General features: G+C 30.4%; 1 protein-coding gene across 1 annotated transcript in view; it reads right to left on the bottom strand.

Moving 5' to 3' along the window:
- The window catches only part of Smp_142730 (putative rho gtpase activating protein), a gene marked incomplete at both ends in the record, with an annotated part of 42,322 nt that extends 27,304 nt beyond the window's left edge, over positions 1-15,018 (bottom strand). The window contains one exon of the mRNA XM_018789800.1: positions 14,955-15,018. Coding sequence (XP_018655206.1) covers positions 14,955-15,018 — 64 coding nt within the window. The remainder of the gene's footprint in view (positions 1-14,954) is intronic.
- Between the last annotated feature and the right edge of the window lie 12,309 nt (positions 15,019-27,327).

Genomic DNA, 27,327 nt, shown 5'->3' with positions numbered 1-27,327 from the left:
AAATTGTTAACGTTGATATGACTCATATAGACTATTAACTTGAGTCAGCTTATATGTTAAGAGAAAACTTAAGATCCATGATCAGGATCAGAGTAATAATGGTGCAATCACAATTCGATCAAGTGTTTAATGGGAGACTATATTTTGTAAAAAATTATTAAGACATAATGATGTGGGATGAATGAGAAGTACATGAATCATGTAGTAGGGAGATTAATAATAATGTTTACCCAATAGTAGTAATAATAATGATACCGATAATAATAATAACAATAATACAAAGGTTTGTGAATAAAGATAACAGAGACAATTACATTTGACTATGAAAGGCCGTAAGTACAATATTCAAATTAGGTCATTCAACAGCTAAGATTATTATTGATTGATTGGCTTTGAGGTTGGCCAGGGGGGAAGAAGCGGTTGAAGATATTTGTTTTGTGGTCATAGCTCCGGTTTCTTAATCCGGATGGCTACTGCTTCAGCCGTTTGGAGGAATTTAAATCTGACAAGCTTTGGCGAAAATCTAATGACCCGATAAATAAGCTGATTCAAATTAGCATTCTATATGAGTCATATCAGCGTTAACAATTTTATTCTCTTTTGTTTGACAATCCTAAATTCACATGCTATAACTTTAAAAGACGCACTCTGCCTTTAACCTGGCCATTATTTGGATTATTAATTTGGATTTATAATTGTAGAATCTGAAGAGAATTTATCGAAAAGAATATTCTTTGTTCAAATATTAGTATTTAAACATGATGATGATCTTTAGACGATTATAAATTTTATGTATGTCCATTTCAGTTCATTTATATTGGGAGTTACATAGATAAAGCAATGTTATCTGGTGACAGTCATACAATATCTCTAATTAATGTTCATAATGCAAACTCAATTCTTACCTAATGTTATCACAACTGTGCTGTTGAGTGATAGCTGCCTACTATAGAGAATATCACAGTTTTGAGAGATAAAAACTAGTAATGTCTCATTCTGTGGGATTCACCAGCTAATATTAATTAGTGACGAAAAATATCTTCATATTTATGATTGGATTGAATTTTTCTTTGAAGAACATTTCGCATATGATATTGAAATACACTTACAGTGATTTTCAGCACTTATGATCAGAATTTTTGTATGATGAGATCTTTAGATTACATTTCTTTTATAGAAATCATATCAAATAATTTTGTCGAGTACTAAAGCAAGTATTTTAAACTGTTTAACCTGAAAAATACAACCTTAATAATGTCATTTGATGGTGTAAGACGTTCTTATCAAAATATTAAATTCTTCTAATAACTATAACGAATTCTATACACATTTATTTTTGTTGTTAATCTAAATAAACTGTCTAAAGATTTCTACGAATATTCATCAAGATTAGATCGAATAGCTTGACAAAAAATTGGGCACCGAGTATAGAAACGTCATTATATGGGCAAATTATATTTGAAACAATCTCAGCAATTGAAATTTTAAATAATTCCAACGTTTCGTCCAGCTAACTTGTCTGAGATTATTACAAATATAATTTCCACATATAATGTCGAAAGATTGTTTCTTTTGTTTTTGGATTTATTTTATTTAATCCTATGAATTTTCTTCAAAATAGGAATATAATGAATAAGAAAAGATAAATGATAATAACACTTGAATAGAAGAGAAATAAAAAAGGTTTTCTTGTTCAAAAGTGACTTTTTTTCGTTTCATATTATGACCTACAAGTATTAATAATTATTAATCTTCCTTGTTTCATTTTCCTCTGATGAACTAATATAAAATACAGAATAAAAGTAAATAACTAAATGAATATAAAAGGAAAGAAACAAAGGAAAACTTATCATTGAACGGATGGGTGGGTGATTGTGATGGTGGTGTTGAATGTACGTATGTATACACGCAAGTATAAATACTTGATAAGTACTTATATGTTAAAGATGTAGAAAATAAAGATAAGAATTCCCAAGAGATATAAATAAAGAAAATATTATACATGTATACATGTTCAAAAAACTATTTAGTAAATCAGGTTAAGTGATAGGAAAGAGATATGTTAAAAGGAATGTCTAATTGAATTTTAGAGAGGAATGTATAACTTTTTGCTAACAGTATTAGATATAAAATTAGATAAGTATGATTTCATACTGTGAATAACATTGAATAAATATTTTAATTAAAAAAAATGAACTTGATGAACTTTGCTTTTATTTATTCACACACATATATATATATATAAATTTTTGTTTGGTTCATAAAAGAGAAACCTCTTTAACGTTTATGTCTTTGTCTTTTGCTTTAATCTAGTTTCATTTATTTACTGTCAACATGTGTACGTGTGTCATACGTATTCTTGTTTATCCAGTCCCTTGTTCTTCAATATATATATGTATTGCTTTCTTTGTATATATCTTGGTCATCATTTATACTCTTCCTAAATAGTTTTTTTTTCCCTCATTTCTTCACTTCTATATCACTATATCCAAATAATCAATCAGTTTATCAGTGTTGATTAAGATTTATTTTTAAGACATTATGTCAAATTAAGAAAAATAAACGAAATACAAGTGGTGATTAATATCGTTAATTTGATCAATATTATGAGAAGTAATTATATTGAGATATTTATGCGGTTTCACCGATAAACACAAACGTTTATAAGAAAACTGACTGACATTTACTGTTGATATTGATTAATCGTTATATTGTGTCAAAACAAGAAATAATTGGATATTTTTTTTGTAGAATGTTAAGTGTAGTTTGACGAAGTATATTAAACTAAGACAGGACAGTTTCTTCAGTGATACATAATCGTCCAGTTAGAATGAATTTAATGTAACTAATTTACCCTGAAACATTGGGACAATTAATCCATAAGTTTGGGTACTCAATTCGTGAAATGACAATATATTTTTCAGTATGAGGTTGTGGAGGTTGTTGCGTTTCATTGAAATCATAAACCTGTCTAAGTTAAACCACCACTGAAAACGTGGGATCAATGGACAGCCGTTTAGAAACGAAATGAAAATTTCATTTTAATGTGAGGTTATTCACCTGTTTTTATTGTTTAATACATGTGCAGTATACAGCCTTTTCAGGCATTTCAACTTAATTTGGTGAGCGAGGTTTGCATATAATTTTGATTTTCAACGGAGATTTGATTTTAAGTCCTGACTTAAACCTAACCTAGGTTTTTAATAATAGTGTTAATGTACTCAAAAGTATTCCTAGAACTATTGAATGTTTTGAAAGATTCATGTACATTATACAACTGTTCTTAAATAGGTGAAAATAAGAAATAGAAGGAATATAACAATTTCAACATATTACAAAAGTAGAATAAAATTAAACACACAAAAAAATGCATTTTGAGAAAATAAAAAAAACAAACAAAAAACAAAAACAAAACACAATTTTAGTCATCAATTTCAAAATAACGAAAGTATGATCATTGAAAATGTTCATTTTGTCAACAATGAGAGTGTATACCTTCTCTTAATTACTAATTAAATTAATATTATTATTATTATTTTAAAATGTCTCTAAAACATTAAAAAAATAATGTTAAAATATCATTTATTGAATTAATTTTTTTTTGTTTGCATATTGTTAATTGCAAATAGAATACATTAAAACAAAAAAAGAGGAAATTATTCGGTTTAAAAATAATTTTTCTAATATATCTGTAATGTAAAATCCACATTATCCACCTGAATTACAAATTGTCTCCACCATCTCAAATACAACCTTACATCAAATAACATATAAACAGTAATGTATATTAAATAAAATGTTGAGTAGGAACAGAAAAAAAGAAGAAGAAGAAGAAACTTTATTTGCGTATAAAATCAAATTGTAATAATTAGTAAGTAGTATAATAAATTAATTGATATATTATACTAAATTATGGACATTGAATAAATAATTACAATTCAATATAGACTACATAGTTTGTTTTAATTTATTCTAAATTAATTTAGTAATTGTTTAAAAATTTGTATTTTTATAATGATTCAGAAACAAACAAAGTATTTTGACACAATTCAAAAATGGTTACATATCGGTCCTAGTAACTAATGTAAACTACTCTTTATCTTAAATAGGATAATATAATTTGTAAAATCTTAACGAATGAATTTTGAAGTAAATTTAACGTTTCGCTTGGTAATCTGGTCTAAGCTTTTTCAAGGAAAAAGCGAAACGTTGGATTTACTTCAAATTCATTCGATGAGATTTTACAAATATATTATTCCTATTTAATATCTTACATCAACTTGGCGCCCAAATACTGTGAAATTATTCGCTCTAATTTAGACGAAAGTTCTTATATACTCTTTATCTTGATAAATAATAAACTTTTAAAGCGAAAATTTTATATGATTATAGATAATTGTATCAGAAGTGTATGAATAAATCTATCTATTCTATTAATCATTAAAATATTTCTTTTCTAGATGTATCAAAATTCATTGATTCAAGGCGATAATGAAAACATACTTACTTCATATTGAAAATGCTTATTAGCGGCGTTTAATCTATTGTGTTTTCAGTGTAAGTGTATGTTTTATAATTGTATACATAGATGTAGAAAAATTGACCACTAAGTAAATAACTTTGCTAAAAAAACGTAATATATCATGTCACTTTAGCCCAATATATCGCATTTTGTTGTATAACCTGAAAACTGATTTGATAAATGAGGATGTTTTGAAATATAGCAAAAGTCTGACTTATGTATAACTCGGGAACCAAGTACAGATATATGTAATAGGCATTGAACCAAACTACGTGTAAAGTATATGTAATAACAATCTGTTATCAAGATTAAAGTAAAATAAACTTATTGAAAGTCAAGAATTTAATCCATAAGCCACCACTTAGATATTTAAAAATGATCAATAGTTACCATTGAAGAGCAGTGTCGACAAATGATATATTTTGTTTCTAAACGGATTCGATATCTGGCTATCTCTTACTCAGTTTGGTTGTCAAATTACTGGACTTTAAATAAAATTGGTTGTACGACAAAAAAGGTTATAATATTTTGAACAGAAGTCTCATAAAAATCTGTTAAATACAGAAAACAAAAATTAATCAATTTTTATGATATCAGTCAGTTAGTCATAGACAGAATAGAACCTGGTATATATCTGCATCGGTTCGAGCTGCCAAACCTCATCAGAACGATAAGGTGTCAGGGTAGTATAAGTAGCAACAGTCATAATGTTAGTGGAAAGATTAGGGATAGAAGCTATGATTCTAGAAGAAGAATGGGTTCGTGGAGTAAAATAATCTAAAAGAATTAAGAAACTTAGTATCTAAGGTTAGATAAAGATTGAGAGAACGATTTTTATCTTTGCTATCGAAATTCTCTAAGCATTAGTTGTAATAACCTTGGTCTCCAATTGGATAGTTCGCACTTGCCTACACCACCATTTATTTTGTCCCTTATCTCATGGACTGATGCTACCTTTTGTCTTGGGAGCGTCTAGTTTTCTTCTAATCTACACCTATATTGAATATCACAACGCTTTGAGGTAGACCTAGCTAAAAAATGAACAGAGGATACTGATGTCCAGCATATTTGTCGTACGGTTGGTAGACGGATATATTGCCTAATACACTAATTTCTAAAGTTAGAAAAGTCAATCGTCCATATATATATGCATAACAATCGAGGGGGTTATTTGCTAATGCTATTGAATTACTATCCTGGTATATTGCGAGTTGTAGTTGGAAGTGTAAATCATTAGATTCTAACTGTACCTGATTTTGCAGTGTAAAAGAGTTCTAATAAAAAGTAAAACATCTGTCTAGTGTTTTTCGTAATGAAACAAAAGCTTGAAATAGTGTGGAATGAATTAATTAGTTTCAAAAATATGTAAGATCTATGGATGGATAATATTGTGATCGCGAATAACTGTTAAATGCTTGGAATAGAAAAATCACTGCTATTATTGAGTGATTGATTACTTTCAATGGGGGGAATCACTGATTTACGCTACACAAATTGATCATAATATAAAATTTATTCACCCTTCAGATAATATCAACCATTTTAAATAATACACTGGCTTATGTAGCGTAATTACATACAAACTCAATGATTAATTAACAAATAGCACATCATATAAATTTACTATAAAAAGGCATACTAAATATCATTTTGAATCAAATTAATATAAAGTAAATTATATTTCAATAAACATCACACTGAAATAACATCATTGTTACATTGAACAAAATAAACTAATGTTACACCGGTCAATTTTTCAAACTGAGTTAAAACATGAACTTGTTTTCACCCTATCCTATTAGATAATGAATTCATCTATATTAGATTAGTGAAATTTATTTGTTCACTCTTTTCATATAGATTCAGTGGAATAATGGAATGTTTTTTGACCTAATTTATAATTCGTACAACAGTAATTGGAACATAAACAGGTTATTTCACCATTGTTTTGATCAAGCAACATATTTTTTTTCACATTTGATATTTATTATGATAGCAAGTACTGTCGAATTCATGAAATCTGTAAACATTGTTAGTAAAATAGATGTGAGTTTAAGAAACAAAGCAATTACTTGATGTTGAATGAACCTCGATGAAGTTAGTTAACGATGAATTCAGAAGATTATTTTTTAGTTAACTATGTTGACGGATGGTTTCTCTTCGTTGTGCTTTTTAGAATCAGTAATCAGTCTAAACACTTTATGAATGAAGTAAGTAATTATATGTTGTTACTGTGCGATAATTTGTTTTTGTAAATTATATTTAAATAATGGTTACCAAAGTGACACAAATAGGTTAGTCTGTTCGAGTAATTTTATGCCAACAGTTTTGTAGTAATCTCTGACGAACTAGCATACAATAAACATCTGAATTATCTAGCATATTAATCTATTTCATTGTTAAGTTTTTATGTAACTACATTATATGATGGAATAAGAATGCATATTTTATGGCTGATTACTTGACATTATTGGATACTCTCTGAGTATGTTTATTAGACAATATCGTTACATATGTAACTCATTTGGCTTATTTATGCTATTGAAATTGTAAAAACGTCCTTCAGAAATTCATGTATGTACAATTTAAGACAGGCTAAAATGATTCCATTAATTTATTTTCTGACTGAATACAACCCTCTGTTCTTAAAAAGAGTAATAATATTGCTACAAAACCATCAAGCTTTGAAATAATTTCAGATATGTTAATTATTGATTCCAAATAAATAATTCACAATTGAATTTTCTCATTAAGGTCATGAATTTAACAATTTTAGACCACCATTGAAAACCTGAAAGCACTGGACAACCGTTTAGTTCTGATATAGGAATCCTCAGCAGCGAGCATCCACGGTCCTGAAAGAAGGATTCGAGACCACAGCCTTTGGTCACTCGCGCAAAAGCCTAACCTCTAGACTGCCGAGTTGGCATTCAACGATGTAAGTGTATAACCCCAATCAATATACGACATTGTGTGACCATCTTCTATTGTCTTCAGTGCGTAACGGCCCACACCCAACACGGTTGAACTCCACTGGTCACGACTTCCAACTAGAATTCGGGGAATCACCTCTAAAAGCTAGTCATTCGTGAGCAAATGGTGATTATTAGTATAAGGTTCTGGAGATTGTTGAGTTTCATCGAGATCGTGAATTTTTTTCCTTTGAACGATTCTACCTAAATTATTTCATCCTAATTTCGTTAAATGAAATAAGTATCTTAAAATGTTAAGAATAATAGTTTGACGCTCTAATTGGAAGTATGAATACCTGATGTAATCGATACTGGTCATTACTCGTCAAGTTGATCAAACTAACAGGCATTGAACTATGATTTACCTTTCAAAAGATTGATGTAATTTCATTAAAACCTGAAGATGGAGTGAATATGATATAAAGTAGCTGGGGATTTATTTATTTTGTGATTTCAAGGGGGAATAATTAATAAACTCGAGACATTTTAAACTTCCTTAAGTTATTTCTAAACTTCTTTAAAGAGTTCCAATGCTGTTCGACAGTAATTCTAAATCGACCTCAGGTACCTACTAGAACAAGACTAAAACAACAACTATAGCAAAATAGTATGAATTCATTTTATTTCAATAGTTTGTCTTTGGCTGCCTGAAACCGTACTCGTATTAATGTGTAACACTTGAGTACAATATAATATGGAGTGATGGACATTGATAATGGAGGGAATCGGAATAACAATTATCAGTATATATATATATATATATGTATATATATATATATATATGATACTGATAATTTCATTTAAGTAAATTATCATTCAATTGACTATTCTTATATATGACCACAATATGAATTGTACATAACAACGAATATGATTCTTAACATTTTCATGTATTTTAATTTTTTAAAAAAAAAAAGATTTCGACAAATAACTATTTATTCGAGATGGACACTAAATACATCCTATTCCCTTTAATGAATGTCCCACCTTATTTGACTTGTTTTCATTTATTTGCTTTTTAAACAAAAATTCCTTTTAACAAAATTTTAATTGAAAATATATTTATTTATTTATAAGATTTATGTTTATATGACCTTAGATTCTGACCTGATTATCGTTCAGCATTATTATTCTTTTCACTTCTCCATTTCTTTTCTTTCTTTTTTTTTTCATGTCATATGTTTATTTCCTGATTGTCCTAGGGTTTTTGTATCCATGTTTGTTGTACGTATATATATATATATATATATTACTAATCGTTATCGAAGAGATATAAGAAGAAGAAATGTTGTTTATCAAAATAAATTACAAGCGAATACAAATAAGATATGTTTATCTTGTTTAAGAACGTTTATTTACAAATAAGCAACTATGTAAATCAATAATTTTTTTTTCCATACGATTCTACTCATATTTGAGTAAGAAAAGAAATTGATTTTTATAGATTCAAAATAAACTTGGGAAGAATTATAATGACAACAACAAAAAAACAGAAAAATATTTTCACTATATTGTAAACAAAAACGTACAGTTTTCTTCATTTAACTAAACAATTCCTATGACTATAAGAAATTTGAAGAAAATGATAGTAAAAGTGTTTGGAATTTAATGGATCAACTGTGAAACAGAATAGATTAGTAGTTTCTATGATAATAAGAAAACGTAATTGATTTAATGATATTCATATTGGAAGAAGCGGTTTATTCCAATAGTTTGACATGTTTTATTGCGTGTTATCTACTTAAGTGTTCAACTTGTGATCAAGGTTTATGGTATTTTACTAACGCGTTCTACTTGGCAGCTTATATGAGAAATAAAATCACTATCGGGTAAAAGTATATGCAAGAATCATGAATGGAGTAATTGTCATACAATATAGATCAATAATCGATTTTTAACTTGTAAGAAGTTGCTTTGAATAAAAATTAGAGGGAAATCTTGAATCCAAAGTTGATCTGTAAGGCTGATCTTATTCTAAGCCCTGATTTCATGCTATGAGTATATACCTAACAGAAATATGAAAACTATAAGATCATTATAGAGATTTTTAAATTCATTTATATTTACCAAACTTTTCGAAAGTTCTTCCGACTTATTCCAAGTAATAACACGTTCCCAGTATTCGAATTTTTATCCAGTTTAAAAATTGATTGACCATAACACTTAAAATACATCATTACTACCTTTTATGGTAATATATTTGCAATGTCTCAATGAGCAGATAATCGTAATTTTGATGCTTCTCATTTTAGTCTAAGTCAGTTCTTAAGAGAATAACTAACGGAATCAACCTCACACAAGTTTAAAACTTCCTAAACAAAATAAAAAGACGTACACAAAGTTGCGAAACGTGCATAGGATTTCATAAGAATATTTTCTTCATAATAGACAATCTATCCTATATTTAATTGATCTAAAACTATCAAGTCAAACCATGATAATGGTATTTATAAACATTTTGGCCACACTTACTCATATAAACATAACTATTTCCAACAGTCTACTTTCGAAGATTCGATGTAACAGAATTGTGTTTCTTATAGAAAGCTTCTAATTGATATTTATGTATAACTCAGTAAACTGTTATCACACAACTTGGTATGCAGAAATAAAGTTTGATAAAAATTAGGTTTAGGTGACTTTTTAAAAAAGCTTCACAGAATATCAAATGCTTCAGGCTATTTTTTAAAAGGACGATAAATATGTTTGAATTGTTTAATAAGGTCATAAACTGCTTTATCTAGTGGAATTCCCAGCGGAGATGTACTGGTAGAGGGTTCGTTTTACTTAAAATGTTTTTAAAAGAACAAAAGTTATTTACTTTAGAAAACAAACAAACGACTTCAATGTTTCCTTAAGATCTTTTTACTGTTAGACTATTTAGCAAGTATCTAGTGGTTAGCTTATTTCGATTACTATTTACCGTCCCACAGTTTACCAAATGACACATGAATACACTACTGCATTAACATTTGAGTGGTGTAAGATTTGAAATTTTGTTGAGACACGGTAATCACTGTTATGTAGCTTAAATGTTTTTGGCACGATTTCAATAATTCTCGAAATACAGTGATAAAATCTTGCCGTCTATTGCTTTTATTCACTTAACATTGTGTTTCATAGTAATTTAGTAGCCCGATATCTGACTCCCGTTGGATCGGATAAATGATCATTATTAGATGATTGCTGTCGAAATATACATCCTGACTATTCTCATATATAATTATCGACTTTGGTCGCATCAGTGAATAACAGAATTAAATAAGTCAAATACGAGAATGGATTTACGAATACATATATTTTGTACACTCAGTGATCTGGACAGGTAATCAGAGGGACGAAGTGAACGACGCGGAAGAAAAGAGCAGAGCGAAATGACGCGCGGTGGAAGAGTGTGAGCCAACTCCATTTAATCAAACGTTAACCAATGTTTTTAGTCTTACGAAAATAAGCTACAGACATGTGATGAATCGGATAAGAAGTGTGCGCACATACGCTCATATAAAAACAGTCAAGGTTGATAAGAGAATAGTTAACATTGTCAAAACGTGACTCAAGAAGAATGGATAAACTGGATTGTCCAGAAGCCAGAATAAGTTATATGGGCTTAACATAGCAACCAACACTACAGTAACGGAAAGCAAGGATTTCACAATCGCGGTAATTAGTTTTTTAAGTGGGACATTTTGCTTTGATAGTCATGTTTAAAGATATTGTATTCAATGTTAATTGTTTAGATAGATATTTTCACCGCTTATCTTGTGTAATGTATTTAGAAACAACTTCATCTTGTATAGTAGTTGAAACGAAAACATCCTTCTGATTAAAAAAACTGAATATTATGCAACATGTCGATATAAAAGAAAATGAACTAATTGTTCAAAAAGCTGGTTACACAATAATGATTTGACCGGAAAGTTCCAATAACGTGACAAATTATTAAACTGATAGTCACTAACGCCTTTTTTGCGAAATCTGAAATCATCTCATATCCTGAAAATTAATACAGATGAAATTATGTAGTTGGTATATGGTTCGCATATAATTTATAGACGTTTGTGTATGGTATATGGGTATGTACTTTCTACAGAATGAATTATCAAAGATCTTATCAAGTATTTTAAATTAAAAATAACTGCAGTCACAGTAATGCATTCAGATCAAATAAACTTTCGATATATTTTAAAAGTATCATTTAGAACAAGTTAGGAATTTTATCCTATTCAATTTATTTATTAATATGTTTTAGATAAAAGTCGTCAATAACAGGATGCTGTTAAATTCAAAGTGTTAGTCTAATTTTATTAATCGTATTTTCAGTGTTGTCAAATGAGGTGAAATGATTTGATATTGTGAATGAAGCTAATAGGGATACTTCTTCATTTGTCACATATTTTTTGATTATAGTGGGTAGTCCTTAAGGTGTATCTACGAACAGAATGAAAATTCATTTTGTTTTTGAGAGTTCATTCTGCACCATTCAGTAATAGGGTCGAAATGTTGTAAGAAGGTTGTTTATTCAGTGACAGACGTTTAAGACTATATAACTACATTTGATGAGAAATGATTTTACGTTTCCAAATGCCAAAGACAAGTAAATTATAAGCTGATTACTGCGGTAAAATAATGATATGAAGAAAGATATTGGGTTTCAAAAAATAAACTGGTCCACTTAATACATAGTGATGAACATTAAATTCATTAAGCTCATAATTATTCGCTGATTCTTTGATCATCAAAAGTGCAGAACAGTCAATTTAATAACGATGTTCTAACTGATGATATTGTTTAGTTAAACATGAGAATCTACACAGTGATCAGATACTTGGTAACCCTTCCAATATTTCACCCGACTAAATTAACGTCTACGTACACTCCAGGATATGTAGTATCTGTAGCTTAACGTACAAGCATCTTTGTATAACTTCTTTCCAATTCTTCAGCATGTTGAGAAGATGCTATTGGTGTGACTTGGTTCAATCTAAAGTGTGATTGTAAGAAAGAAACTGATGACCTAGCGCTTTACGTGAATAACTGTAAACATTATGCAGTAAATGAGTGATCTTCCAAGCTCACTTTTTGGTAAACGATGTATGGAGGCCATTGATATAAAAAAAAACAGTCTACTACAGGCTAGTTTGCAGTTAATGAAAAGTTAAAGGACTATAGCAGCTAACATACGATTGAGTTTGTTCAGATCTAATTTGGCTAAGCCCTTTTGTTAACTTATTTAACGGACAAAGTCATTCGTACAATAACAAACTATCTATACTATTGTACCTTTATTACGTAAGCTTGAGCATTGTTTACTGCCTACTCATATATTGATTTTGCTAGCCTTACTATTTTAATCGCCTAATTGATTCGATGGTTTATTCATTTCACTATGTAATATATATGTACATCAAAATCCTGTTCACTGACTCGCTGACTCGTTGACTCACATACTCGTTTATTGACTCGATCACTCGCTCACTCATTCGAATCTCACGCTCACTCGCTTGCTTTACGGCACTACTCTTTCATGCTAGCTTAACGTGCCTGTAATTTTGGATATCTGTGGATACTCTGTGAAAGGAGAGTAAAAATTGACTGACAAAAGTTTGAGCAACGATCGTGAAGAGTGATGGTAAACGAAAGCAAAGCAATGGAAAGCGCGAAGGACATATTAAATAATTGACAACTGTGCAGAGTTAATAGTTTACCCCTAACCCAGCAGAGTACTTTGAATAACAGTTAAACTACTCCCCAACCTATCGTTAATTTCCTTGTTTTTACCGAGTGATCTGAGTGAGATGTCCCTCGAATCTCATTGAAGATGAAACAGCCATAGATAATCTAAAGCATGGGAGAACAGCAAGCAATAATGGACTAAACCTTAAAGCCTTTACAGATGGTGGTCTAGTTTTGGTTGTTAGATTGACTGGGATATTAGCTTAAGTCTATTGGCTAGATATAATTCAAATAGTTTCAATCTCTGATCGTCCCAGTCTATAAGAAAGGAAAAAATTCACTTGTGATAACCACACAGGAATTATTTTAATTAGTATAGTGTCTAAAATATCATCATCAATAACTAACCACGCTTAACTAGGGCTCGTGCGCACTAAACTCGGGAAATCCAGGACAGTTTCAGACCTTACATGAGTGTATTGACTAAATATCCTCACTTCTCCAGGTTCGGAGGCACAAGCATGTCTACTGACTCTCAAACATAGTTGAATTTTTCGGTCTCAAAGCAAGACTGGGCTGAGTAAATGTTTCAAGTGATAGTAGGGAGTGAAATAGATGAGAGTACCAATCGCTTAACCTAACTTCGGGGTCTATCCAGTTCTTGCGAATTGATCTATGGCGAAATTTCGGGACAAATTCAGAAAGTCTGGATAATGTTTTCCAACTTACATCACTTTTGGGACAGGCAAGATGCCTGTCTACACAACAGGGCGAATATACTGTACGGCAGTTCTCTCTGCTCTACTTTATAGTTGTGAAACGTGACCTCCAAAATCAGAAGATATTTGTAGGTTAATAGTATTCAATCGTACGTACCTTCGAAACACTACTCGTGCATTTTAGGACTATAGAGTTAACAATTTAGTTTTTAAACACTGAGTATCAGGTAAGAATGTCAAACCGACTTGTGAGATAGTGATTCACTATTTACTGAAGTAGTTTGGATATGTATCACCTATGACTTTTCACGGACTATTTTTAGCTCACAATAGAGGCTTGTGTAAGAGCAGGTCGAAAGAAAGCGAAGAGTGGCTAAATCAAGACATAACATCAGTACATAGAGACTCTATTGGACTGAGCCACAAATGTAAGTTCAGACTACCTGGTAGGGATTCGCATGATTAACGCAACCAATGGCTAGAGGTTTTTTATAATAAGGCTAAAAATCCTTCACAGCGGCACAGGTTCATTAACTCTTTATCTTGTCTTAGATCCTAAGTTTCCTAATTCTTCATAAATACTTTGACTAATTTACATTCTCCTGAAACGAACCTTCGATGTCTAATCTTTTCAATTAGCATTTATAATGTTACTACTTCTGCCACTCTGGGATTTGCTTCAACAATTTCATCTCACCATGCCAATGGAGAGTGATCATTTCAACAAATAGACATAAGTACTAGGTTCTATGTTGCTCATGAATAATTGACTGACTAACTTGTTGATTTAAATTTCTTTACATATAGTTTTAGTCACTGGTTGACATAAACTAAAGAACTATTAAAACAGACGTCTGTTTTTTTTGTTTAAAAAAAGAGAAGTCTTTATCACAAATCATAAAATCAAACAATACATCTGTCATTTCTATTAAGTAGCCTAAAAGGGGACTGTTTTAGAGTGTAGACATGATTTGTAATGTCATTCAGTTTTAACAGGAAACTGTGAAAAGTATTTTCTATTCAAAAATAATTGACAAGAAGACTCAATGAAGATCATTAAGATCTAACCTAATGATAGTATACTTTCATCAAGTTGTGAAGCTTTAAATCCAGTCTCGTAGGAAACTGTCATTATGCACACTTTAGTAGTTCCAAATTAAAGCATGCAACTTTTTTTACAAGAAAATTAGGTATTAATCTAATGTTATTTTATGTATTTTCGATATACTTGTGATAACTCAATTGGTAGTTTTTTTATTAAACAAATAATGAAAAAACATCAAAGGATATCGTGAATTGAACATTTAATTATAACTAAATTGTTAAACTGATTTGAGTGAAGGGGACAACCTTCAGTTTTCTAATAAAAATTTAACAGCAAACTACTTCAAATTTTTGATTTTAATCGGAATCTTAAAACTATTATTGTATTTATACGAATATTCGTCAAGATTAGAACGAATGGCTTGACGAAAATTGTGCGCCCTGATATTATTGTATTTATATGTGAAAATTATATTTGAAATAATCTCAGCGATTGAAATTTAAATGATTCCAACATTTCGTCCAACCAACTTGTCTGGCTTCTTCAGGGAAAACATTGGAATTATTAAAATTTCAATCACTGAGATTATTTCAAACATAATTTTCATAAATAATGACTTCCCTATAATTGGCACCTAATTTTTATCAAACTATTTGTTTTAATCTTGATGAATATTAGTATAAATTATTTTCTACTATTATTGTATTTTCATAGTTGAAAGCATGAGGCCGTCCAATGCTTCTAGGTTTTCCTTGATAGTCTAGCTTCAATTGACTCATGATTTCAACTATGAAAATACTGAAATCTCCATAAAACCCCATCTGATTATTGTATTTCCTTTTTTTCATAGACATTGCCAAAGGAAATTCAGGTCTGATCACAGCCATATTGATTTGTCTTTATTTAAAAAATTAGGAATTTAATAACGTAGTTTCGTTTTTTTAATAAAAAGAAATATACTTACTTATATCTTTAAATCAATAAGAATTTTTTCAAAAATAATCGATAAATTAAAAAAAATAATAAAATAGGATAAATGAACTTAGTAACCAACATGTATGTATAATTAATAGAAATATCCCTTTTTACTATACATGGATATTCATAAAACTCCTATTATTAGTTATCATATTGATAAAAAAATTATTCAAAAAGTCAATTTATTGTCTAGATGAGTTTTTATATTACAGTTAATTTTATAATAATAAATTGTATATTATCCATTCTAATGATTATCAACTCTATTGAAATATATGTAATTCATTAGGGTACAATTATTGATTTTTAAAATAGATACAATTTAGATGTAAACATTTCATTTAATCTATTCTGATGACCTAGAATGTTTTAAACACAGATAAATAAATATAAATATATTGATAATGTGTTGGTTGTTATAACAACTATATTGGAATAGAGGACGAAGGACATTTTAACTAAGGCAAAATAAAAAATAAAAAAGAAACATATAATAAAGAAGTAATAAGAATAATTTATATCTTTGACATTAAAAAAATTTCTTTTTTATAAATGATATTGTACTGTGTTTATGATACAATAAGAAAAACGGAAGAAAATAAATTTACCTAGAACTTTCAGTTTGTATGCATAGATATAGAAATATATAAAAAACTTTATATAGACAACCTTTTATTTTACTCATATGCACTCTCAATGATACAAAAAAACCCCAATTACAAGTACAGTTAGATTTAGAAGAAATTCTATTTAGACTCAAAAATATATAAATGAATTGTTTTAAATTTCCTGTTTGAGCATATATTTAGAAAATTTGAAAAACGTAAAGTTTCAGGATAGTAAGAAACATTGTTTTCTTTATTAATCTTATCAGTAAACCAGATAGACAGTCATTTGAAAACTACGAAAGATAGCCCTTGAATATGTTAGGATTGTTGAATTCATTGATAATGAATGTCTTATAAGATTCGAACCCAGAACCTACCAGTCTCGCGCCGGTGCACTTAACCGGTAGACCACTGAGCCGGCATCCAACGGTGTTAATGTCCCATAATAAGATGAAACGGCCGTCTAGTGCTTCCAGGTTTTCCATGGTGCTCTAGCTTCAATTGACTAATGATTTCAACTATGAAAATACTAAATTCTCCACAAAACCCCTTCTGATCGAATGTCTCATATGTTTGCTATCATTGAGAACTGAGAATAAAATGATTGATTTATTAATCTACCGAGTGATATGATATAATTTTACTGCGAGACTCGCTTAATGTTATTAATCTTGATGTTGTAATTATGAAATTAGTTTTTACAAGATGTTTTGGTGTATGTCGTGTTATTTTGTCTCTGACTTAATGTACTAACGTAAATAAATCCATATTTATATCAGCATCATATGAGTCTATGATCATTAGTTATTACTTAGATATACCAAACTACAACATGATGCTAAACGGTTTTGTTACTATTAGGGCTTTCTGACGAAAGCCACTTCCAGCCTAATACAATCCTTTAATGTTATCTCTAAAAAAGTAGAATACCTCATTGTTATCAGGAGTTTTTTGAAAAAGTCTACAAATATTGACTGGAGCTGAGTGAGTTTAATATTAAATATAAGCTATGATGGTCAATGCTTCACGTTTTAAGATCTACTTGGAAACAATGCTATCGACAACGATGGTACATATGTGAACAAAAATAATATTAATAAAGCAGAACTAACAATGGTGAGTATGTACAAAAGATAAAAGTAAAGTAGCACTGTAATGCCGAAGAACGTAGGTGGACAAATCAATTTATCGTTTAATATGAATTTACAAATGGCTTTCGTAAAATATGAAAGCTATAAATTAAATACATCATTTGTATATATTTCATCAGTAATTCATCACACGCTTCATGATTATTTCAATTCTGTTGACATCACAATCACTTTCTGTTTCTGTTTCTATTCTTTGCAACTGAATCTCCTCAATCTTCTTCTGCCATGCATTCAACTTCCAATTTGTGCTACATACTACTTATATCTGTCAACATAAGTAGTATACGAGTTTTGGTAAAAGCACTGTCCTGAATAATTTTTAGATGAATCTGTAAGTAGGATGCTGATAACACCTTATATTCTTTAATAGCCACCATTGATATCTAATTAGTTAAGTATCAGTGAAAGTTTTATTTAGAAGCCCTGTTGTAATCTGAATATTAATAGTTTATAAGGAACATTTAATTTTCTTGAGTTATTCGACACAGAAACTATCGTTTACAGAATCCACTAGGTTCTTTAAACATCAATTACTTTATTATAAATTGAACAGAGTAAGAATGATAATTATGATAGAACAATATAATGTTTTTAAGATTGTAAGGATGGCTCGTTGACAAACTCGAGAAGTTCAGAAAGAGACGAAGATATTCCATCCAATCACCGCTAGAGGAACATTCTAGAATATCGACGTGTTGCTGCCCTATTGGACGAATAAGAAGGACCCCCTATGTGTCTATTGGCTGTCCGAAATGATGATTTACTTTCAGCCAAAAACTATAAATACATGAGATTTTTGTACTATATTTGACACTGTTTGGTATAACATGTCTACTTACTAGTTTTCTGTCTTCTCATTTTGCGACTTGGGAGGGTTCTAGCGTTTCAGTGCTCAAGTATTACGCGACATACTAAGAATCTAAGTTCGAGATATAACAAAGATTATTCGCTGTTTTACTGTTTTATTATCAATAAAACATTCACTGGAAATTAAAAAAACTTACATCATACCACTTTTTAGTGTATATCTTTTCTCATATGAATTTCAGGTAGCAAACAATGTGTATGACATTAGTTGTAACTAATTCCCATTTCTGATATTTTTATTGAAACCCAAATTAATCATTTTAAACAAAACAAGTCGAAAACTACTTCAGTTTACGACTTCAGTACTTTGAAGTATCGTAAATAAGATTTTTTCTAAATAAGTTACTAATGTTTCTACACAAGAATCATACTAATCATAATGAAGTGATCAGTATAGTATTAAATAGATAAGTAGCAAAAAATTAACAGGTAAAGTAATATTAATTCGAAAAAAGTTATGAATGGAACAAAACAAGGAAGACATTAGTCTAGAATGTAACAAAATGTAAATTTTTATAAAATGATTGTTTATTAAAATGCTAAAGTTCTGTAGACAATATATATTTCTATTGATAAACAGAAATAAATGAAGAAAGCCCACAGATGTCAGTGTCTGATAAAATTTGCTTTAGGCGACTCTTAAGAGATTCCTTTCATCCCAACTCGTTATCCCCTACAGTACAAAAACAATTACATTTATACATATATGCAATCATAGAATATATAAATTATAGTTTGCAGTAGAATTCAATGAGCGCGGTTCATCCATTTCGAGACTCGTTAGCTGAGTTTACCCGAATCGCAGTATCAATGATCACATTTATACTCGAGCCCAGTACCTTTTGAATCAAACGCTGAACATGTTATTCACTGGGATACAGGTACATCCAGATGATGCGTCTCAAATAAATAGAAACGCACGCCACAAATTTCATGATAAGTCACAATCTCTCTTTTTCATGAAAACTTGTGAAAATAGCTATATCGAAGCAATCCATACAGGTTATACGTATCAAAACTCATTTAAGAATATCAACAACTTGATAACTCAAATTCATTTAAATTGGGATATGTACAAATATAGGCACACGAATTATCTGGAGTCAATTACAAAGGAGAACTATAACAAGTCCATTAGCTGACTGGTTGATTGAGTGACAAATTAATGAATTAAATTAACGAAATAAAGAAAGTGGTAAGTTTCAATCATTAAATTTTACAGTAGATTTTATTTGTTATAGATTTTCTCATAATATGTCCTCATCACCGATTTGGTTTCTATTTCTATCAATAATTTCCGTGTGGATCAGTTTCACTAGCAAAAAATGTCATTACAAATAAATGTTTACAGTTAAAGGAGGATAGAAAGGAAAAGAGCTTTTATCAGAGAGAGAGGGAGAGTGAAAAGTAAAGGAATAGAATTAGATTACAGTCAGCGTTTTTTGTCAGACGAATACACGCACACACAGAAACAACATAACTAAAAGCTAAACCAACCCGAATGTTAGTCAAGTAGGCAGTAAACAAGCGAAAAAACGACAAAAAAAATAGATAGATTTAAAGATGTGAAAAGATAAATATTTTCATGGTTTTATGAAGGTATTAAAAAGAGATATTCAGTTAATTAATCCAAGTTATTATTAGTCCACTTCACTTAGAAACGCATTAAAAGAAACGAAGAGATGAAGTGTTACTAAAATAATTTTTACAGTAACATCTATTTTTAAAGTGGTTCGTGATTCCAATTTCAAATGAAGTTGAGTAGTAATCAGGAGGTGACTGTTATCCTTTAACAATTTTTATGATTATTACTCAGTCATTATTATGGCCTCAGTGTTTTTCTTTTTTTTATATCTGTCAAGCGGACAATTATCTTTCATCATTTTGACCCATAAATTATTTTCACCCTCCTATTCTTCTATAACCCCCTGATTATTACGCAACCTCATTTTTATATTTAGAGTTTCGAATCATTGAATGATACAATCTTTTCCATTCTTTTATAGAAATACATTTACCAAAACAGTATTATTATTAAAAAGTCCATAATACTTTGCAATACATCGATTAGCTTTCGAAAGATTTGATTTCAAATTTTCTTGAGTATAGGAACTCAGTGACAAGATATTTGTAACCATTATTTCAGTAAACAAGTAATAATTTTCAAGAAGACTTAAAGCGGACTCAGTGAAGAAAACTTTTATCACTTCTCTGTTAACTATTATCTTGAATGTTTTTCGTTTGCCATTGTAGTATTACGCGAATTTCTCTCGATATTAGTTTTTTCTCTTGGAACACCATTTAATATAACGCTACCTTAGGCTTTATTTCTTCAAATCACACAACATTTCCTTACTTTTATTTAAATCGTGGACCTTCCGATGCCAGACCACGGTTAAAAACCTGGAAGGACTAGAAGTCTATTTCGTCCTAGTGCAGGACTCGTCAGTAGTGATCATCTATGATCTGATTCGAATCCAGGACCTCTGATCTCGTGCGAACGTCTAACCTCTAGAATATTGAGCCTGCATCCAACGGTGTTAATGTCTAACTTTAATCAATCCATGATGCCTCATGAGTCTCGAGTGTGAGGTTGTGAATACCCACTGTTGAAATGTCTCATACAAGGACGAAACGGTCATACAGTGATTCCAAGGTTTCAATGGTGGCCTTGTATTGTACAGCTTAAATGAATTGCATAAGCGAAAACAAACTTCTATTTGATGAATAATTTTTAATTATTCTTCAGTGATCCGATAGGTTTATTTTGTTAATTAATAAATCTGTGAAATAACTGAGCGAAAAGTTAGTCGGCAATAAGTCATAATATTTGTAACCCTTTTTTTAATAAAGACAAAAGTAAGTAGTACTGCCTTAAAAATATTGTCCGTAGTCGAATTCCTTTCGTAAAATCCAACCTCGATATTAAGGACAAACAATATAGAGAAGTGAATAAAACCACTTTTAGTTTAAATTGTTTCACTTAATTAGAAGATCAGATAGTTCTGTATTCGATTCTCTTTTAATTTGCCAATGTTTACTCTCGAACAGTCATTATTTATAACAAAACAACAAACTCTGATAACAAGACATTTAGGAATCCGCCAGTGAGTGAGGTTTTCAGATTTTGTCTGCACATCAATTTTAAATGTCTTCCCCCTTTAACCTGATTCTTAATCTTATATTTTCTATTAACTTTCCTAACTGGCTAATGAACTGGGTGGATTTTAATGTTTCTTCTCAGTCGTACGTGGAGAAAAATCAGAATACTTCGCTTTCAATACCAGTTTGTTGTTGAGAAGAATAATGAAAACTTCATGAACTAATCATACTGCTCAGGGGATGAATCTCCACCAGAACAATCAACATGAACTGAAAATCTTCACTACCATCTTAAAAATTCTGAATAATGCTAGCTGAATCTTTATAAGCCCAATTATTTAAGTTGTTTTCTCTTACTGCTTTACTTAAGGAGTTTACAGTTTGAAATTAGTTTATTCATCTCTGTGAACTTAATTTTTACCTATTCTGTTTGGATTGTGTAACTTAATATGACTGCTTACCATTTTTTTTCTTATGTATCATGACCTCACTAAGTGGTAACTAATGTCACATCGTACCGTCCTTTATTGTATTCAACGTTTATCATTCAAATTAGAATTCAGTCACTATGTCCGAAGCCTCAACCTCAAGCTACGATTTTTGTCATATTTAGTGACTAAAATCACTAAATAAGGGGCCACACAACATAAGTTTTGGGCTAATCAGCATTTGTAACCGTATCTTATTGATAAATGCTAGGAGATTGATGTTTTCCATGAGAATCGATGTCAGATAATGAAGTATTTCAATCAGTTTTCAATGTTCGTAAAATTCTGACCTAAAAATCAATTTATTATTGATTTTACCATGATTTTGTTTGCTGATACTATGAAAATTTGCTTTTTCAGTTTAGGAATTAGACTGTTTCATAAGCCCTACATTTGTTACTAAAAGACACTTATATAAGATACCGACGTTACATAGAAATTTTTCATGAAAGAATAAGCAGCAAATACTATGTCACATTGACCTAGTAGTAAAAATTTTATAATAAATCATTTTATCATTTTTTACTTAGGTATATTTCATGGAATATAGTGTCTAAAGATTTATTGATAATATTCACCTTAAAATTGTAGTTGGAGTCACATACAATTACTGACTTATCAACCCTAGAGTAAAGTTTTATCGATCGCACAGAGTTTACAGTGAATAACGGCTGGTTGGCTGACGTACAAACTGCGTAGAATTGTTCTGGTATATAGTAGAGAACATATATATTCTTCAGTTAGTTAAAATCGTAGTTTGAAAGTGTATAACTTTTTCTTTTCAAATGCCTCTGTGTGATGTGTTCTCCTGATATCGATAGATATAATTAGTCTGTATCATCAATCAAATGTGGAATACGTGGCAGCAGAAGGTTAAGAAGATCGAACAAACGAGGACGAGGACAGTGAAGGATTGCTTGGAAACTAAAGAACAGTGAAGTCTCAGACGATTGTTTGACATTTGCAAAAGGAACAGTCAAGTTTGAGACAATTGATTGACATTTTGCAAATTAGGTATTTACCGTATGGTTCTCAGATTTTACTAAGACATTCTGTTCAAATACATTCGACTGTCTCCATTTGTGTTCTCGTTCACTACATCTGTCCTTCTAGTTGATTCAACTATATTCCATTCGTGATTCTAATATTAGGTTCCGTGAATAATCCATTAATACAGTTAGTCGATGAAATTAAAGTAAACGTTCATAATTAGTATTTCTCAATAATTTACCTACAAACTACCAAGAAGTCATACGGACAGAACGTTTTCTATCTTCCTCTCACTTGGTTTCTTTTTGTTAAAAAGGCGGACAATTTGTAATTTTAAATGAGAATTAGAGTGATAGAAGGAGAGAGATGAAGAAGAAAAAAATGGTATATATATGTGTGTAGGTGTATGTAGAAAGACAGCAAGTTGAATTTTAAACAAACTAACCAAATGAATGCTTAGAAACTTAACGCAATTATATAACACTAATCATTACTCCCTTTCTTCTTCTTCTTCACAATCATGGTCAGTTGGACAAATGAAAAAAAAAAGAATCAAACAAATGTGTTCCAATATAAACCGGATCAATAATTATAAAAATTTGTTTATTTGTATTTTGTTCTACTACTACTACTGTTACTAGTAATAGTAATAATATACATTTTTAATGAAACATATTAATATAATGCAAAATAGTGATTACACGAGTAATGACTATTATAATGGTAACACATTTGTGCATTTTTCTTCATATATCAATGGGTATGATAGGAAATAAGATGAAGAATGTGAATGAAAATACGTAATTAGATTTGACAGTTTGATGGGAAAGAAAAAAATTCCGGTATAATTTAAAAATCCTATTTTCAACACGACAAATCGAAATTAAAATCATGGATTATTATGGTATACTCACCCATCAAGGGGCTCTGAGATACCATTTGATTTCATAATCAATGAAACAAATGCCCCCTCGATACTCTTAAATTTTTAATAGTTTTTCATCTGATCTCATTCCATGTTGTAAACAACTAAGATATGGCTTTAACTATTAATATTTTTACTCACCATACATTTACATACAATCATATTCCACACTCATAAAGGAATTGAAGAACGAAAATGCATCGATGTACATACATATATCAACTCAATCACTTAAGATTAAGTCATTTTGAATCTATAGAAAATTGCTTTTATAAAGTAACAAAATGTTTTGATTAACATCAAATAACTATATAGTTGAGAAAATGTTCCAAGTCGTTTTCCTGAATGTTAATAAGACATTAAATTAATATTATGTATGTTTTGAAGTTTGAATCTAGAACATTGTTTAAGTAATACAAATATAGTGACAATATTCATTTGAATAGACTTACTTGCTTTAAATTCTATTCATAACTATTATTATACTTATAGAATATAATAAAATACCAAGTAAATTTAAATGATTTGATCAGATTTTATGATAAGCAAAGATGGGTAATGACTAGCAGTGGAGTTCAGGACATGCGTTTCGTCCTATTTGGGACTCGTCAGCTGGATGTACCTGCATCTCAGAGTTAGTGTTCACTCCGGGACTCCAACCTACTACCTTCCGCTTCAAACGCCATCGCGTTATCCACTCGGCCACTGAGTCCTGATAGCCACTTGCTTGTGCAATGGGGTGAAGTTTAAATTCATTTAGTGTTGTTTGTTTGAATCTTTCCACTGATGTTTAGGACTGCAACTGGTCAGTCTCTAATTGGCTTATGTGCATACTGTGCGCATTGCCTTGTACATCCAGCTGACGAGTACCAAATAGGACGAAACAAGCGTCCTGAATTACACTGCTAGCCACTATCCTTCTTTGCCTACAATGCTTGTGAATTAAGGCTATATCAAGGCAATACGCACAGTATGCACATAAGCCAATTAGAGACTGACCAGTTGCAGTCCTAAACATCAATGGGAAGATTTAAACAAACAATACTAAATGAATTTAGATTTTATGATAGTATTTATCAACAGTTGATGTCAATTAAAGAACCACTGTGTGAAAATTGGAGAATTTATTTATATAATTCCGAAGTACCATTAAAAGAATCTAATTAATATTCTTGAATGTTCAATCTTAACAATGAAACGAACAAAATACGCCCTATAATACTTCATATCATTATGGGATTGTTTGTTTGTTTGATATTTTAACGTTGTTATTGCTAATAAATCACACAGTAATTATATTTTATTTTTATAGAAACATCATAAATAATAATAATAATATAAATTGTGCCTAAGGGGATTTTGATACATGCCTACCTGGATACACATACGTACATTCATATAAATAAAACAAAACGGATAGTGAAAATGGACAAGACAGTGTTAATTAATCAGGTCAATTTATTATTCTTATTGAGATTTACTACAGTAGAAAAATTTCGTGATCGTTTTAGTTGGTTTTCGTGTTTATAACATAGTTATTAACATAAACGACGGATGAAGAAAAATCTTTGCCACTATAATTTAAACTACTTTTAATGGTAGAAGTATAACTTGCCCACTGTGTTTTCATAAAAAATGTTACATAGGTGGAAAAGACAACTGTACGTCAATTCTAACAGAACTATAGTGTTTAACTGTCAATTCCAATTAGTCAAACTCTGATTGTAGCTATTCTAGGGATACTGCCCGTCCAACTCTCGAGCAGAAGAGGAGAGTTGGGACAAAATGTTCTAGGTCGCAAGAAGCATCATCATAAGGAATGGGTCTATATCAAAACCCTGGCCACATTTCAAGAAAATAACATGAAGATAGCAAATAACTATCAAAAATATACCGCAGTTATGCTTTTTATATAGAAGATTGTATGCTTACTACTTTCGTTTAATCGAATGAAAATATTTGAGTTACTGATATTATGTTTCCTTACAATATATTTCTAAAATTTTTATCAATCAGTCTATTTGTAAATTGGTATATAATATTCTCTTGATATTAAAATGTATTATGGCTAACAGGAAATTCACTCTTGGACGAAGGATAACTGACGGATACATTCCAAGTGAGGACCGGTATTAGAGAAGTTTGCATACAATCACTCTTTCTCTTTCTACTAGTGGTCGATTGGATTATGAAGACCTTTATATTTGTGGAAAATACGGAATATATAGACATCTTGCAAGCAGCTAGACGATTATGACTTCGCAGGTGACTCAGCTCACCTATCACATACATACCAACAAATGTAGTGAAAACAGACAGTGTAGCAGCAGCCTCTACAGCAGTAGGCCTCAACATTCACAAGGGGTGAAGCGAAATCCTGATGTACAACATAGAGAACATCAACCGAATCACACTTGTAGAAATTCTCGGGGAGGTGGAAACGTTCACATAACTGGACATCATAGATGAACAAGAGAGCTCCAATGCAAATGTGAAAGCAAGGATTGGAAAAGTAGGGACAATATTCCTACAACTGAAGAACATATGGAACTCGAAACAACTGTCACCTAACATCAAAGTCACAATCTTCAATACGAACATGAAGACAGTTCTACTGTACGAAGCTGAAGCTCGGAAAACTACTACAATCATCATCAAAAATGTACAGGTGTTCATAATCAATTGTCTACACAAAATACGCCAGATGCATTTCCCGGATACCATTAGCAACAACTCACTATGGAAGAGAATATGCCAGCTTCCATCTGATGAGGAACTTAGGAAAAGACACTGGATGTGGATAGGACATGCATTGTGGAAATCATCAAACTGCATCACAAGCAAGTCTTAAATTGAAATGCTGAATGTGAGTAAAGTAAGGAAGAGTGGAATACCGTGGAACAAGTTTTGTTGGTAATCGGAAGCAGACATCATGAGAGCTTGTGTCAGTGGGAAACAAGTGGAAATTATAGCTCAGTACAGAGTTGATTGGAGAGTCATGTTGGGCAGCCTATGCTGCACCACGAAGGGTAACAGGCGTAATTAAACAAGTAATTAAGTTAGTAAGTAAGTCAGTCAGTAATTAAGTTGATGCTACTGAGTAAAATTATGAAAATTATATTTATATGGACACAAAATTTACTTAATTTTCTTATTTTATGGTGAAAATAACTATAGGCTATTTAGCAGGTAAATAATTCGGAATTAATGACAATTTGATCTGAGGAGCGTTTCCTGAATAACAGAAACTCACTTTTAACTAACTGAGTTTGCAAAATATGATTCTG

The sequence above is a fragment of the Schistosoma mansoni genome, chromosome W (assembly GCF_000237925.1).
Source record: "Schistosoma mansoni strain Puerto Rico chromosome W, complete genome".
Classification (NCBI taxonomy): domain Eukaryota; kingdom Metazoa; phylum Platyhelminthes; class Trematoda; order Strigeidida; family Schistosomatidae; genus Schistosoma; species Schistosoma mansoni.
This window is presented reverse-complemented; position numbering and strand designations above follow the sequence as displayed.